The sequence below is a fragment of the Squalius cephalus genome (assembly GCF_949319135.1).
Source record: "Squalius cephalus genome assembly, chromosome: 12".
Classification (NCBI taxonomy): domain Eukaryota; kingdom Metazoa; phylum Chordata; class Actinopteri; order Cypriniformes; family Leuciscidae; genus Squalius; species Squalius cephalus.
Window position 1 is genome coordinate 6,402,451 of NC_137133.1, and position 17,002 is coordinate 6,419,452.

The 17,002-nt window shown below is 36.1% G+C and overlaps 2 protein-coding genes across 3 annotated transcripts; both read right to left on the minus strand.

Moving 5' to 3' along the window:
• Positions 1-316: 316 nt before the first annotated feature.
• Positions 317-2,486, minus strand: emc7b (ER membrane protein complex subunit 7b). The gene is made up of 5 exons (XM_079888091.1): positions 2,129-2,486; positions 1,705-1,824; positions 1,481-1,619; positions 917-997; positions 317-825 (listed from the first exon to the last, which is right to left on the minus strand). The coding sequence occupies exons 1-5, from the start codon at positions 2,353-2,355 to the stop codon at positions 679-681; spliced, it is 714 nt and encodes a 237-aa protein (XP_079744217.1). The 5' UTR covers positions 2,356-2,486; the 3' UTR covers positions 317-678.
• Positions 2,487-3,445: 959 nt separating this feature from the next.
• katnbl1 (katanin p80 subunit B-like 1) lies at positions 3,446-8,087 on the minus strand. Of its 2 annotated transcripts, none has more exons than XM_079887646.1 (10): positions 7,928-8,087; positions 6,785-6,912; positions 6,548-6,585; positions 6,157-6,433; positions 4,966-5,081; positions 4,365-4,415; positions 4,172-4,261; positions 3,903-4,007; positions 3,714-3,807; positions 3,446-3,615 (listed from the first exon to the last, which is right to left on the minus strand). In XM_079887646.1, exons 2-10 carry the CDS (start codon positions 6,899-6,901, stop codon positions 3,583-3,585), a joined length of 921 nt encoding a protein of 306 aa, XP_079743772.1. In that variant the 5' UTR covers positions 6,902-6,912; positions 7,928-8,087; the 3' UTR covers positions 3,446-3,582. The 2 variants fall into 2 exon arrangements, with proteins under 2 accessions (XP_079743772.1, XP_079743771.1); XM_079887645.1 differs by having other exon boundaries at positions 3,714-3,810.
• Between the last annotated feature and the right edge of the window lie 8,915 nt (positions 8,088-17,002).

The following is a 17,002-nucleotide window of genomic DNA, read 5'->3' on the forward strand; positions in this document are numbered from 1 at the left end:
CATACAGTGAGTACTGACGTCTGCATCTGACTTTATCAGTGAAGCAAAACTGCAGCTATTGCATCAACCCAAAGCACTCAACTGCCAAACAGCCACAATATGTTCAATTTTATTTAAATCTTTAATTCTTGCTTTTATTCAAGTCGTAACGGAGGTGAAACTGCATTGCCCGCAATTCTGAGAAGGAATCATATCTGTGATGAATCGTATATGCAGCAGCAGAGAAAGCATAGACTATGTTAATTGCATGACAAGATTTTGAAATGTTTCAGCAAAACTGAACATCTCAGTCTAACAATCTCTAGGAATCTTGACCAATCTTTTACTTTCACACTCATTCTACTTTTAAAGTTAAAACATCCTATTTGAGCTCTTTTTTTATTAAAAAAGATGAATTCATGCCTTGCTCCATCTGTACTGGTCCATTTTTAAATGTTATGTATAGTTTTCAGTGTATCATACAATGATTAAAATAATCTGATTATTAACAATGACGCTAAAGAAGACAATTAAGCGTGGAAAAGTAGCACAGTGCAAACACAGTCCTGTTTTGTCAAGCATTTCAGTCGAAAAAGAAACGGTTCATTTAATAAAAAAAAAAGAAAATAAAAAAAAAGAGAAGAAAACCAGTAAAACAGTGTTAAAGAAAACCGACAAAATGATCCCAAACACACGGCACTACCTCCTCTTCAGAGCAACACTTCTGCTGCCTTTGTTCCCTCCGCCAGACTTACTGGAGCCCTTGGAGAACAATTTAGTCATCAATTCAGAAACATCTGGCAATTCAGGGTTAGGGTTCAACATATTCATAGATTGCTCCATTTCCTGCAGAAAAAAAAAAAAAGAAGACAGAATTGTATTAATAAAGAAATATACAGTGGATGAGGATGTCTATTTAGCATATGTTTTGTATTACCTTTCTCATCTCAGGATCATTAGTATTTACCACCTTTGGAAGCAGGACAATGATTAATAAAGGAAGGACCATCATCATGACCTAAGGACAACAAAAACATTTTAAGAGTGAAGTCACGACAAGTATCAGCAACACATATTACGTCATAGATAATTCATACTATTATAAATGGCCCTGAAAATGTGCATTTGGTAACGCTTTACAATAAGGTTTCATTAGTTAAATGATACAATTAAACTAACATGAACTAAGATTAATAAATGCTATAGAAGTATTGTTCATTCTTAATCTCACCATTTACAACTACATTTTTAAGATCAAACGTTGAATCTGTTAACATTAATGCACTGTGAAGTAACATGAACATTTTTATTAACGAACAGTAATAAATGCTGTAAGACATATTGCTTATTGTTAGTTCATGCATATAGAGAAGACTTACATAGTTAAAGAATAAGTAAACACAGACTGTGATTAATTTCCATTGAAATCACAAAAAGGACAACCAAATGTATCTGATAAAAAATAAATAATAATAATGAACACACAGAAACATGATCATACCATTGGGTTCATCAGAAAATCAGTCCACCCCCAGGTTTCCCGCTTCATGAAGTATGTGTGTGGACCACCGGATCTGAGCTGAAGAGGGTATGGCTGTCGAAGAACTTCAGAGGTTTTGATGTAATTCACCAAGCGTGCCCTGTGGTTCAGCAACATCTCGATATTAACTGAGGTGTTTGTGAATACACATGTTAGAAGGTAGAGGAATTCGGAATGTTAGCTACCTCATTTTCCCTTTGGAGGTAATGTCCACCCGAACAGGATCAAATCTGAAAGATGGTGATACAATTTCAACCACGTATGAGCCAGAGGGCACATCGTTGACAGCAAAGCTCCCATCAGTCCTATAAGGCAAATTGATGTGGTTAATCTTGGCAAAACCTCATTTAATAAAGGCATGTTTTGAAACCCGTGCCCATTTAATCTGAATTTATCATGCCCTGCAATGACATTACATATAACCAGCATATTATATTTCACAATAACACATTAGCAAGACGGATTTATAAAACAGAATGCTTCCAACAAGATCATTATAACTGAGATTGTCATTTTTGTGAGACGCTGCTGTAAATCGAGCAACACACACACACACATTCATATTTACATCGCATTTTTGACGTTAGCATTGCTGGCGATATAACTCACTTGAGAAACCCAACATATTCCTCCCCCTCCACCAGGATTCGGGCTGTGGAGATCCAGTCTTGTGGTTTCACTCCAGGAACGACCGCTCGTCCTTCGATTTTGAAACGGTCTCCATTCGACTGAGAACCTGCTACGGGCCCCGGCTCTGTGTCAGAAAACCCCCATGACAACGCAAACAGAGCCTGCAACGCTATATATACATCTAACAGACGGTTAATGTATTGCATCGTGCTTTGTCACACGATATATACGACGTACAATAACGCACAATATTTCACTACGCGTCAATATGGACCACAGGAATAGGACTCAGCTGAAGGAAGTAAACGGTAAGCGGAAATCATAGAAGGCAGAGACCGGAAGAACATGTTACACGTGATTATCGTTGAGGCGGGGCTTTAGATGGGAGTTCCGAGTCCGACTCGTTCTTTCCCTCAAACAGTTCGTGTTATAAACGGTTTAAACGCCACTTCAGATGATTTTACATCATGACATTGTGGTGCATCATATTAAATACTCCTAATCGTTCCAGTAAATTCATATGTAGGCACATATTGTCGTTTATTGCGTTTTATTTTTGTCATTGTCTCCCAGTTCAGTTTGTTGCACCCATGACATAATGTGAGATTAATTTAAACCCAGTTTAGTGTGTTATTTATTTTTGGTCCCAACAAAGCATCCGTTCTCGGTTCAGTCAGTCTCGTAAACGAATCGTTCAGACCGGTTTCGTAAATCATCTTTGCATCAATATTATTGTAAAATACTGACTTAACTTTTTTTTTTGACAGCAATTTTTGCAGGCTTTTTTTTTTTTTTTTTTTTTGCTATTATTTAGCCACAATCTTTTACTCTCACAATCCACTACCCCGATGGTTGGGAAATATTTCTTATCTTATGTTATTTAACTAAGTATTCATATAAACTTCAAGGTGGAAAAAAAAAAATCAGATTATGTAAATTTATTTGAAAGTTCATTAAAAGAAAATCACTATGTACACATTACACTCAAATATCCATTCATGATCGGGCAATGGACAACAAAACGCTAATAACTTAAAACTCCTGCAATTCAAGTGCATGACTGAAAAAACATCTAATAAAGGTACACTTACACAATCACATCCACTTAAGCAGATTCACACCATAGCACTACAAGTGCAACAGTTAAAACTTCTGCTTGGCACTTCAGTGAGTCGCCTGATTCCAGAGAGTCTCATGGAGTTGATTATGTGCCCCTAAGCAAGTCCACTTCAATGTGAAGCAGTCATTCAGTGCCTGCAGGAAGAGTTCCTCCTCCAGTGCTGAAATCGGAGTGTCTGAATTGTTCAGTTCATCTATCCCCAATTCACCACAGCCTACCGAGCTTCAGATTCACCAGCTCCAAGCCGATCAAAGAGCTTAAAATGCACCAAGAGTTTGTAGTGGTTTTCTCCTTAGTGTGCTACATTGATACATCAGCGCAGTTGTGACAAATATGATTCTATAACCTGCAAAAGAAAAGCAAAAGATGACAAGTAAGAGGAAAAAGTTTAAACTGATTATTGTAAAGTTGCCTCTTTTTTTTACTTCATTAAGAACACTTCACCTTTGCCGTATCACCTACAGTTCCTGGAACTGAGCTTAAGTGACTCTTTCCCTCCCACAGTTCAAGCAGCATTGTCTTCATTGCCTGAACATTCCTGCTGGATGCAAACATGTTCGGTTACACATCCCAGCAAACATTTATTAGATGTTCTGCCATTTATTTCCATATATACATATAAAAATGAAGCACCTGTCATTTGAACAGCCATCACGCAAGCTTATGGTGTTTGTGGAGAGCTCAGACCACCAATTTTTTATGATAGATTGAACCCAGTGTAAAGCTACAATGAGGTGTCTGGGAAAGATTCAACAGTTTAAAAGATTAATTATTTTGGTCAGAACTAGCAACAAATGTATATTACAATTATATCTATATATACTGTGTGTGTGTGTGTGTGTGTGTGTGTGTGTGTGTAAAAAGGTCAAATGTATTAAAAAAAAAGGTAAAAAAATACTTACTCTTCATATTTAGCGTTAAGAATCATTTTTACTTGTGGTAAAAGGTCAACACAACAGCCTATTGAAATGCATGGCTGTTCTTCCTGAAGACTATAGAGGGAGAAACTGGTATGAAACAACATGTCTGTCAAATCTATAACATGTCTATCAAACTTTGAGTTTACATGTTGTAAAAAGGTTTTAAATGCATTACCTTTTAGTAAGTACAGGCAAGCAGTCAACAAGCACCCCTGTGTCTTGTATTCTGGGGAAAAAGTGAAAATAAGTTACCAAATTACCATGGTATTCTACTGCCGACACATAAAATGTAGAATTGCAAACATCAATATGCCAAAAAAAAAAAAAAAAAAAAAAAGCAATTCATCATACTGTAAAGACAAATCTATAGATATCAGCAATATTTAATTTACACTACTGTTTAAAGGTTTGGAGTTGATTCCCCCCCCCATATTTTCAAAAGAAGTCTCATGCTCACCAAGACTTGATTTATTTGATCGAAAATACAGTAAAAAAAAAAAAAGTAATAATCATATTAAAATGTATTAAAAAGCATTTTAAAACTCCAGTCTTTCGTATATGCTAATTTGTTGCTCAAGAAACTTTTCTTATTATTTTCAATGTTGAAAACAGTTGTGCTGCTTAATATTTTTACATTTAATAACCATGTAAAAGTCTGTTCACTGTCACCTTTACTGAATAAAATGATTAATTTTTCAAAACAAAATTATGGTAGCGTATAGAAGTGTATATTTTGCGTCATTATGAACAGTTACAGTAAATGTCAAATTGCTAACCTGTTCAAATATGCCACTAATTCACTCGCATTTTTCCGCCAAAGAGTCAAAGCAACATTCAGCCTGAGATTCCTTCCAAAGAGCACGTGAGACATTGCTTCATGGTCCTTTGATAACTGAAATTCAACAAATGATTAAGTTAATACAATTAATACAGTTTTCTGATAGACCACACATAACAGATGTCCCAAAAGTTAAGGGTGCACCAATTGATCAGTCGCCGATCTGAAGAGCCGAGTTCCTTCACAGCAGTGCGCTTTCATTCCTCCCTAAAAGCCCAAACTTCACATCCAAATCATCCAAATCATCTAAATCAGCGATTATCATAAAATAAAGTCTACTGCTAAACTCCAGGACGTGCTAGATAAAAAAAATTTTTTCAATTGCATTAAGCCATGAAAGTGATACTGTGTTTCCCAGGCGGCTTTCTGTGCGGAACAAGGAACACGGATGAGCAAAGAGATCGGGTTCAGTCAGAAAACACACAGAAATGTGTCAAAATGCCTGGCTTGGTGAGTACTCGCTAAAACACCGTTGGTTATGTCTTAAGTGAACATAAACAGTAGGGAAATAAGTCACATGAGTAACAGTATATTGGATTCATGCAATCGGTCTTCAAGTGACAGCAGCCTAATATTATTGTGCCGTCTGTGTAATTAATGTTACTCAAACAAGAAAAGACAAAGAGAAAATCACTCATTGCTCTTTAGTAGATTAATATACGTTCTGTTGACAGAGACTGTTCTGTTTTTTATTTTTATTATTTATTTCTCAGGAATTGCTATATTTGTTCAGCTCTAAGCTGTTCCTAATCACCTCTAGGAGAGGGAACAGAATATGTTGCACTTGCCAATAAATAAATAGTTGTCAATTCATGATACTTTCTCATCTCTTATTTTTTTAATAGTATCATTAGCATTATAAGCAACTCTTAAAGTATTATTTATTTCAGTGATTGGTATCATTGATCGTATCGACCAATACTGCTTCTAGTGATCGGTAATCGGCCACAAAAATCCCGATCGGAGCACCCTTTCCAAAAATAGAGGGGATAAAGACTATATCATTATAACAGGTGGACAATCATGAAAAAGAATCAACACAGGAAAGTTTCCAGAACACTAGCTTAGAATGACATGAACAGTCAACACAACAGCACAATAACTGGCATTAGCATTCAGCTTAACTCACCTCAGTGAAATAATCACTGTACTTGGAGCCAGCTCCTGCCATTTTTGAGGAGTCTGTTGAGTTCACAGGGAACCCACAGTTGTCACTGTAAAGAATAGCCTGCACGTCATCAGGGCAGGTCAGTTCATTTTCTTTGTTTGCCATGTCAGATGTCCTGCTTGCGGTGGGCGATCTCCGACATACTCTTGATCCCACTCCGGATTGGCGCGTTTTCTTCTTGCTAACCAATGCTCGCTTCGCTTTGCTGTATTTGTGCACACAACGGCCCACTGGAAATCTGTGGGATGGAGGATAAAACATGCTCATACCTAAGAAATGTCCCCATGCGAGCTTGTCAAACCAAGGAATAACACAAAAAGTTATTTAGTTTGCATTTGGCCCAAAAACATACCTCTCTTGATCGGTTTCGTCCTTAAGTGAATAATCCACCTGAAAAGAAATAACAGTTAAAGCTAGCGTTCCTAATGGCTGGAATAAATGACACGAGTCTTAAATCATACGTACATTTTTGCATCATACACACTAAATGACTGAGGACCACACAATACCAGACTTTCAAGCCATTCCCGAATACAAACATACATTACAAACAAACAACTGTCAATTTTTGAACCGATTCCTCTCTCACCTCCCTCATGTTCTTCTCATCTCCAGAACAAACCATACGTTTGAGAAGATCATGGGGCTGGGCCTGCTTGAGCCTGTGGACTTCTGCATGACTTCCAACATGACTTCCAGTGGCCATAATAAGGGACTCTAGAGTACAATGCAAACAACACAATAGCTGGTACAGGATGCATGATGTTGTTAAAGCAAATATCTGCAGTCTGTTTACTCAAAGCCTCGATTGTATTGCTTCCATTTAAGAGCTTATAGTCATGCTATAATCAAACCCTCATTAAACTTTAAAATGTAAAGCTGTTGCCATTGTTAGACAGTCTGGCACAGTAGTCAATGTAGCATTGATGGCTTCAGCACAAACAGCTACAATTTTTGATTCCTACAACGGTCTGCAAACTTTTTTGATTATAAAGCAAAACCTATAATAACCATTAGAAAAAGTTCTGTATGGGTTCTCTTTATGTAGTCACAAAAAAACTCGTTCTGTGAAGATTCTTTTTGTTGTTGTTGTTGTTACAAAAACCTAGAGAGAACGTTATTACAATGTATTTTCAAGAAGTGATGCGTCTCAAAACCTATCAAGGCAACACTACATACATGTTATGCACAAGTTATAACATTTATACCAACCTACTGTAAAGCATATTGAATATTTCATTACCACATTAAAAAAAAGAAGAAAAAAAGTAGCTTTGCAATTTTTCAAACGGACGTCTTACCACGTAGCACGTTATGCTGAGTCAGAGGACTAATCTATGAATCGTTTGAAACCCAACTTTTAAGTTTCCGAATAACAAGCTAATATTCCTGGTAAATGTCTGAACATCTGTCAGACGAAGCTTTAGGCCTCCGATGATATGACGTCGCTGTTTAGGTTTAAGGTCTGTTAGCACTAGCGCGCTAATTAAGTCAACTACGCTTTGCCAAACAGTCAATAATTTGTGACTAAATTGCAAAAGACAAGTCTCGAGATTAATCTACACTCACACTGGCCTGTGCATATCAAAGCAGTTGCTAAAAAAAACACCAGATAGCTAGTTGCTAAACAAACAAGTCAGGCTAATCACCTGCTAGCAAACAAGGACTTGGCACGTACAAAACATTTAACTTGTACAACGTTAGCAGCCAATCGTATTTCGTAAGCACCCACCATAACATTGTGTAAAGTTGTCTATGCATCCTAGAGCACGTTATATATCCTAGAGCATATCCATGCACAACCAGGAAGAAACGGGAATTTGAGTGGATTTCAGAGGGAAGGAAGAACCATTCAAATAAATACAAACTTGAAAAGCTGGGATGGGTGAAGCACCAGAGAATTGAGGGTTTAGCGACATCTGGTGGGGCATAATGGACCTGCGCGGCTTTGGGGAACGAGTATCATAGTAACAAGTCAACAGAAACTATGAAACAATACAAATAATGATATGAGATTTATAACGTTACCAACACGCTTTAAAAAAGTAAAAACTATTTGCACATACAACTTCACGAGGTTCATCTGGATTCCAACAGTCCTGAAGGCATTTCCATGCATGCCCTTTACAATCTAGTCAAACACAACACATCCATTTTGAATTAATGTCCAACATAAAATTCGTAGGTAGAAAAGATAGGATATGTGCTGTTCTGTTTTGATTATGACAAAGCTGTATGGTTTATTGTTTTCTTAATAGAAACTGGGAGCATTGATAAATTACATAAATCATTATTCATTTTGTGATTCTAGAGATTTCAAGTCTGTTTATAAGAACGATATTATACAACTGAAAGAAACTTGAGTTGCCGTTTACATCTGGATTTTATGTTTAATTTAAATTCGAGTTCGATTATGTTAACAGATTAGCCTAATAAATTCTAGATGTAAATATTTTAAGTCATCCTGTGGCCACCTTGGAAATTTGGTTGATTTGGTTTGTTTAATATTAATAAATAAAAAGAAGCATGTGCCTTTAGATACAAAGGTATTTAAGATAATCAAAAATAATGTGTTTCACTGTAGTTTTTCAAAGTGATGCTGAACAGAAATGTTTTCAGAAACGGCAAAAACATCAAAAATAAAGGTCCTTAATCACTATCACTGTACTGCCACTTTAATCTTCAGTAAGAATCTTGTTAGGATTGATGTTTGTTAAAGGTATAAGCTCATTTCGCTCCTCGTGATGACTTTAAGTTCAAATGTGTCAACAAAGGTGATGATGACTATCATGGCAAACAGTGCTGACGTGATCATTAGTTCATGGACACACATTACTGGTAAATTTCACTCATGAATCACATTTCACCAAAGGTTATTCTCTTACTGTAAATAAGTATATAGTTAAGATAGAAGTTCAGCCAACTTACAATGGATTTAAAACTGTGCATATTGCCATTAAACTACATCTCTGAAGGATATACTGGTGTAGACTCATATTATGAATGCAGGAAGATGAGCTGAACTGAAATGTATTTGAATGTACAGAAGCAGCACGCCGCCAACAGACAGCCGTCATTTTTTATCAATCTGCTTTCAGTTCTAAAATTATTTCTGAAGTTAAGCACAAGAAATCAATGCCATTTCTTGAGAATGTGAAGACAAATCTTCCCACATGGAAATGTGGTTACAAACAAATCATGGAAGACAAATCTTCCCACAGTTCAAATAAAAAGCTGCTGAACTGATGGGGGAAACTGAATAAAATAGCCGACATAGGACTCATATTCAGACAGCCACAAAAATTCACTAACATCTCCACCGTTATTTGGGTTGAGCCTTTCAATAAAAATAATTAGTTACTGTTTCAAGAGTCAATATTAGACTGCAATAATAGCTACTTCAATATATAGTCTAAAAATAGTCTAACAGTAAAAAAAAAAAAAAAAAAAGAAAGAACAAAACCTAAAGATAAACAGACTTGACTTCCTTAGTTTTCATTGGAATGACACTGGGGAACAGAAATACATTCTTCACAGCACTTGTTTTAAACAAAATATTGGAAAAATTACATTTAATTGACTTATTCAAATGTACGCTTTCGTTCAATGATTTGGGGACAGTGAGATTTTTAAAAAATAAAAATTTTATGCTCACCAAGGCTGCATTTATTTGACCAAATATACAGTACAAACAGAAATATTGTGACATTTTATTACAATTTAAAATATCTATTTTAATATATTTTAAAGTGTCATTACGGTGAATTATTATCTTCAGTGTCACATGATCTTTCAGAAATCATTCTAATATTCTTATTTGAAGCACAGGAAACATTTATTTTTGAAAACAGTTGTTTTTGCTGCTTAATATTTTTTGTAGAAACCATAGTGCATTTTTCAGAATTCTTTGATGAAGAGCAAATTAAAAAACACATTGTTGATGCATTTGGCAGAAGCTTTTTGTAGCATTTGAGACAGGCAGAGAAGCGGATCCACGTGCAGGTTAGATTTATTAAAGTGCAAAAACAAAGTAACTGGTGAAAACAAATGAAACCACGGTCAGGAGGAAACACACTAAACCAGAGAATGTCCATTCAACAACTGACAAAGGACAAGTGAAACAAAGGGCTATATATAAACACAGGCAGACAAGCTTAACAAGATAACAAGGGGGCGTGGCTAATAAGAAACACCTGGGGAGACTAATCAACATTAAAGGTAACAAGGAACTGCAAAACATGGAGCACACACTCCATCCCAGTAGGTGGCGGAAATGCACCAAAAGCTGGTTTGCCAACCGCCAATAAACAATAAAGAAGAAGAAAACATGGAGCAAGACAGGAAATAACGTAAAAGTCCAGGAACACAAGTTTTTTTTTTTTTTTTTTTTCATGTTTCATTTTTTGGGGAATTGAACGCATGACCATGGTGTTTGTAGCGTTAATGCTGTTTATCGCTGAGCTTTAATAATGTAATCAAGGTTGAGTTCTGAAGTCTGAGTCCGTTTGTCTTAATTTAAGGGTGCAAGCACATGGATACAGATTGTTGGATCCACTTGTTTCTCTATTTCACAGATGTTATATCCACATATTATATTTGCAAGTGATGATATAATGATGATATAATCTATAAAGAAGGTGACATTTGATATATCAGCTATTCAGGCTTGTAACATTTTGCTCCTTAAATGGACATCTAATCTCTGATCTTTTGTATTAGCATGACTAGGCAGACATCCACCTGTGATGTAACATCTTAAGTCAATAGTAAAGAGGGGAATGTGTTTGACACATTTACCATCTGTTCTCCTCTTCATTCGATTGTTGAGATCACTGAGGTTTTGGGATGATGGCTCTCATTTCACCTCTAATGACAAAACCTGGGATCAGGCTGATGCTGGGTCCTGCTTGCGCTGTGAGATATATATATAAAATATTAAAGATTAGCTGCATTCTAACGTTTTTTTAGCATTAATTTACAGACAAAACCATAAAAAGCTAAGAAAAGCAAGTATAAAGATAACTGAAAACTTCTTATACATCAGAGAGAGTAATATATTATTGATTAGTCTGTAAAAAAGGGGGTCTGCAACCACCAGATGGCGATATGAAGCTGTGAAAACTCAAATGTGTGTGGGTGAGCTGTTATTTATGAACTCTCACAACTCAATCTCAAACGTTCTTCTGTGGCGTAACCATCATTTTTGTACATATTGAAATTAGTTTGAACAAGGGAATTCAAACCTCAAATTAGCATTAGTGATAGTTTAACCAGCCATCGTTTGCGTCTTCTCTATGACCTTACTAACCCTAATGTAAACTTTGACCTCTGAACTCATTTTGCTTGGTTAACCTGACACTACACCTGACCTAGCTTAGAATAAATACACTTTATGGTCAATTCAATTCTCTAGGTTTTCACTTCAATGTTCACCTATGACATCTCAAAGTTCAACTATCTCACTTATTTCACTGCCAGTAATGCGAGTCAGGGTTAATTTTCCTCATTGGTTTCCATACATATATATTATGTAAGTGCATCACGTTACTGACACTGTTGTGTGTCACACATTTTTCAAGCATGTCATTGGAAAGCAATAAGGGCAGTTTTTACTTCAACTGCCATCCTGTCTGGCTCAATGGCTGTTTGGATTTCAGGTAGCCCTCTTGATGCAATCGTTTTCTTCAGACGTTGATGTGAACGGGATTATGAAGAGTTAATTCAGTGCAGATTCGTTGAGGGGCATGTGCAGGAGCTCCAGTATGGGTTATATGTCCAATCTGGAGTATCTGTACACTGGAAACTATACCCACACACTTCGGAGTACTGCAGTTATATGTGAATGTTTTTAAAAAATTGTTTGAAAATTCCCTATATCTTTAAAAAATATTTTTAAAGACATTTAGTAGAGCAAGTTTTAATGTAATATGCATATTTAAAAGTGATAGTTCATCCATAATTGATCCTTGATCCTTAATTTCTTGTCAGTCAGAACTAGATCAGTCTGATTTATAAACCATTCAGTCCAGATTGTACAGCAACATAAATATAGCACATGTACGGCATAGACCACGTTTATGAGACTTTTTGTGCTTTTTTTTATAATATTGTAAAGAGTGGCCAGAATATTAAGAATACACAAGCAAGTTCATGTAGATTTGGAAAACCATATAGTTAACTCATTTCTGGAGTGAACCATCTCCTTAAGAAGGTAAAACAAAAGGCATGAATCAAAACAAGTTTTTACAAATATGATCCATGGCTTTTAATTAAATCTGTTTTGACTTGTTATAGTGAATGCATTCTGAAAAGACATTGGAAAACTCTCAAGAGGATATCATCAACTCTTTCAAAACAACTGAACATTGAATGCACGCGCACACACACGCTCTGTTTCGCTATATATCTTTGTGGGTGATTTCAGGTTTTACTATCCTTGTGAGGATATTTGGTCCCCACAATGCAATATAAACCTTTACACACACACACACACACACACGCTAAGACCAGACAATATAACTCTGTGTGATGAAATTAGAAAAAGGAAGTGCTGGAAAAACAGCACTGATGGTAGGAAAACAGTCATTGTTTTTCAGCCAGTATTTGCTGTGTGTGGGAAGATTGACAGGGCTGAGATTCCAGATCCTGACAGGCTGCAGACTCTCTCCTCTCTGCAGGGAGGTAAGATGATACCTCGAGTGGTGTATGAGACTTGACTGCCAACATGGAGCAGGGGTGTATTCATCATGGTGCCCGTAGACTTAAACCTGCCACTGCAGGCAACCTGTGCCAAGATTTACTTGATTTACAAAGAGATCATGTATGACAGTTGGGTTCCGCCTTAAAAATAAACTAGGGCTGTCAAACGATTAATCGCGTTTAATCGCATCCAAAATAAAAGTTTGTTTTTACATAATATATGTGTATGGAGTATAATTATTTTCTATATATAAATACACACACATGCATATATATTTAAGAAAAATGTGTTATTTATATATAAATATTTCTTAAATATATACATGCATGTGGGTGTATTTATATATAGAAAATAATTATACTCCATACACACACATATATTATGTAAACACAAACTTTTATTTTGGATGCGATTAATCGTTTGACAGCCCTAAAATAAACTAAAGGTAATTACGATTGTCTCAGTCTAAGTACCTCACAGTGTGACTTCAATGAAAGCCACACAAGATTGGTTAATGTTCACACCAATAACTACAATGATAATTATATTAGCATTAAACAGACACATTTTTTTTTGGTTTATTATAAAAGCCTGTTCACACAAAGGGTGTTAATTATAGCAATATCTATAAAGTTTTAATAATCGACCAAAATCTATGAGGATAGAGAAGTGCACACGACAGCTAGAGGCCCGTTTACACCAAGGACGATAACTATTACGATATTCTAAAAATAATTTAAATCTAAAAGAATAGCAGAGTCCGCACCACAACTATAACTTTTCTGATGAACAAAACATTGACAGCCAATCAGAATCCACACAACTTTAAAGAGCCTGAGTATATAGCAAACTTAAAATAAACAGATCATTATTGTGGATAACTGTGGATGCTTTTGGCTGCGTACGAATTACGACTTGTTGCCTCGCCGCCCTATCAGGTAACGGCTGCGTCCGAAAACGGATAAATGCTGTCTTCGGATGACGCATTCCAAAGTCGGAAGGCATCAAGTACGTCCGAATCCAATGTTAGCTTCACTTCCTGTCTCCTGAGATACCGTAATCTGATCGATTTTTGAAGGCAGCATATTCCTTTGATATCCCACAATCCTGCGCTTTCCATTCTGTGACAGTTATGCTTAAAAATAAAGATGGCATCTGAAAGTTGCGGCTGGTCATCAGTTTGTGTGTAAATGTACATTTTTGATCAATGTTTTCCACTTATGTCATTTCTAGCGAGAAATCATCATTAAATATTCACTATAGCTTTCACTGCCGAAATATTCACTGCAAATATTCACTGAAAGTAAATATTCACTGCTTGACTTCTCAAGCAGTGTTTGTGCATGAAGGTAACTGCTGAAACTTATTTTGGACAGACTTCTGAGGAGGCATAATAGTTTTATGATCTATAACAAAATAGAGAGAGCTTTGGTAACAAGCAAATATTTAATTACTACAACAGTGATTTCTCGCTGTATGAAATCAAAAGTGGAAAACGTTGATCAAAAACGTATATAGCTATTTACACAAAATGACCACCAATCACAAATTTCAGATGCCATCTTTATTTTTTTTTAGCTGTCACAGAATGGAGAGCCCAGGATTGTGTGAAATCAAAGGCAGAGAAAGACACATCTATGCTGCCTTCAAAAATCGATCAGATGACGGTATCTCAGGAGCCAGGAAGTGAAGCTAACCACTGGATTCGGACGTGCCTTGATGCCTTCTTACTTTGGAATACGTCCTCCGAAGGCAGCATTTTTAAGCTTTCGAATGCATCCATAATAGATTTCTTTTAAAAACAATTTTAACATCTTAATGATAATGACACAAAGGAATAACATTGGAGTCATTTGCAGAACATTTTTCTTCCCCAACATTGACAGCCAATCAAAATCAATCCGAATTTAAAGAGCTTGATTGCAATTTGCACAGTAAATAAATATTATCATGTGTTGGGGTAGAAACTAATGTGAACGGGCCTTAAACATGCAGTTATTTCATACACCGATTCTGATCAGTCAATATTTCGTTCATCAGCTGGGAAAGAAAAACGCTCTGAAAGAAGTCGTTAGCATTAGTTGTGGTACAGACTTCCCTCTTCTTGTAGATTTATTGTTATACAGTACTTGTCATCGTTGGTGTGAATGGACCTTAATTGATGATAGAATTTTCTTTTTTGTGTGAACTTTTCCTTTAACACTTCTATAAATCTGTGGATGCAAAAAACACAAAAGATGCTTTCTTTGTAGTCAACTATTTGAGCCAACTAAACACTGGAATCTGGCCAAATAGCACATATGCCAGCATTCTGAATTTGCGTATGTATTACGCAGGCTGTCCTGCTTTATGTACGGTTTCCCTGGTGTAATGAATCGATAATGTACTGTTGATTTTCACAAGATGGGTTACTTCCTGACTGTGCCAAAGTTCCTCAGAGGACCCTGACATCAAACAGCCACACATTTTCATTTGCTTTTTCACAACAAATTACATTTACCACAAACTTAGAGAAAATAGTTTCCATTTGACTTTTCGTAGTCCACCCTTTGCCTCAAAACAAAGCAAGGCCTTGGGAGTGTGATATCAGATGAGCTAAGAATGCACATTTTTGCATTTGGCAGATACTTTTAACCAAAGCAACTTCATTCAATAAATATATATATTTTAAAAGTCAGTGTGTTCCCTGGGAATCAAACCCATGAAGTCAGTGTTGCTAGTGCCATGCATCTGAATCAGTCAGGTGTTATCAACCACATGAAGAACTTTTTCAGGTAATATTATAAATAAGACTAATATCACTAATGCACTAACTTGTATAGTCTGTGTGAAAGCGTGAACATCATAAAACCTTCACCATATGTTTGTGGGAGTCATGACGACCGCACACTGATTCAGCTGCAGTCTGAGTGATACCAGAATCACTCTGGGAGTAATTTCAAAATTTCAGACACATTCAGTCCAATAAATCCATAGAAGATTCATAAAGGGCCACCAAATTGTCAACAAGCCCTGGGGCCACACGCTAAGTAGCGAGATTCTGCTCCGCATCAGTTCATCTGTTCTTACTTTTTCATGGGGATCCAGGCACTGAGTCAGTATTTGGCTTGCTGCTCATGACATCACTGTCATATTTCATACAGAAACCAAAGTGACAGAGTGAGAAAAGTTCATAACTTCCAATAGATGAGGTCCAGAGTTGCAGCTTTGCAGTATTTTGTTGTTGTTGTTGTTCTCATCTGCCTAGCAGTGAAAAGACAACTAGGTAACGCAAACATATCGAGCTGGATTTTTTTTTACACTTTTTATCACAATTATGAGAATACTTTGGAAATTAAAAGGGTAGTTTACTCAAAAATATAAATTCTGTCATAATTTTCTCATGTTGTTCCAACCCTATGACTTTCATTTTTTCTGTGGAACATGTTGGTAACCAAATAGTTTTGGTTACCACTGACTTCTGTTGTGTGCACAAAAAACACTTTTTGACATTTCTCAAAATATCTTTATTTTTTTACAGGAGAAAGAAAGCCATACAGGTTTGGATTCAAATGAGGGTGCGTAAATGATGACAGAATTTTAATTTGTGGGTAAACTAGTCAAAACAACATAGCACAGCACTGTTTATGATACTACAAAAGTCATATGCAGCCTTTAAGTGGATTAAAAATCCTAATTATGAGAAATGTGCACATGAATGACCAAGCAAAGCCATATTTACCTGTGGGACATTTTGAATTCTCACTTATAGCAAAGTTGCGACTCTGGAAGTAGCATGCCCAAATTATTCATTTATTTTATACGACAGAGTTCATAGTCAACACACTTTGTGGTTTGCTTTGTGAAGATTCATTTGTTAAATTACCTTACATTTAATTCATGTTAAGTTGTTTTTCTTTAGACACCATGCATAAATAGTTAAGTAAAAGTACTTGTCCACTAATGCAGGAAAAAAAGATTTTTGTTTGATTTGTTTTGGCTATGTTTATGTAGTTTCCAACTTGAATGCATGACCTTGGCTTTCCAGGTCTATTTGAAATCAGAGAAGGTCAGCAAACTTTGCTCTCTAGAAAGTTTTTACTTTACCTTGAACATGAACCATTTTCA

Excerpts from the sequence above, each read along its gene's own strand:
- emc7b (XM_079888091.1), bottom strand. The coding sequence starts at position 2,355 with ATGCAATACATTAACCGTCTGTTAGATGTATATATAGCGTTGCAGGCT. Across the intron at positions 998-1,480 it reads ATTTTCTGATGAACCCAATG|GTCATGATGATGGTCCTTCC; the intron begins GTATGATCATGT and ends TGTTGTCCTTAG. Across the intron at positions 826-916 it reads ATGATCCTGAGATGAGAAAG|GAAATGGAGCAATCTATGAA; the intron begins GTAATACAAAAC and ends TTTTTTCTGCAG.
- katnbl1 (XM_079887645.1), bottom strand. The coding sequence starts at position 6,901 with ATGGCCACTGGAAGTCATGTTGGAAGTCATGCAGAAGTCCACAGGCTC. Across the intron at positions 6,586-6,784 it reads ATGAGAAGAACATGAGGGAG|GTGGATTATTCACTTAAGGA; the intron begins GTGAGAGAGGAA and ends ATTTCTTTTCAG. Across the intron at positions 5,082-6,156 it reads ACAGTGATTATTTCACTGAG|TTATCAAAGGACCATGAAGC; the intron begins GTGAGTTAAGCT and ends GTTGAATTTCAG.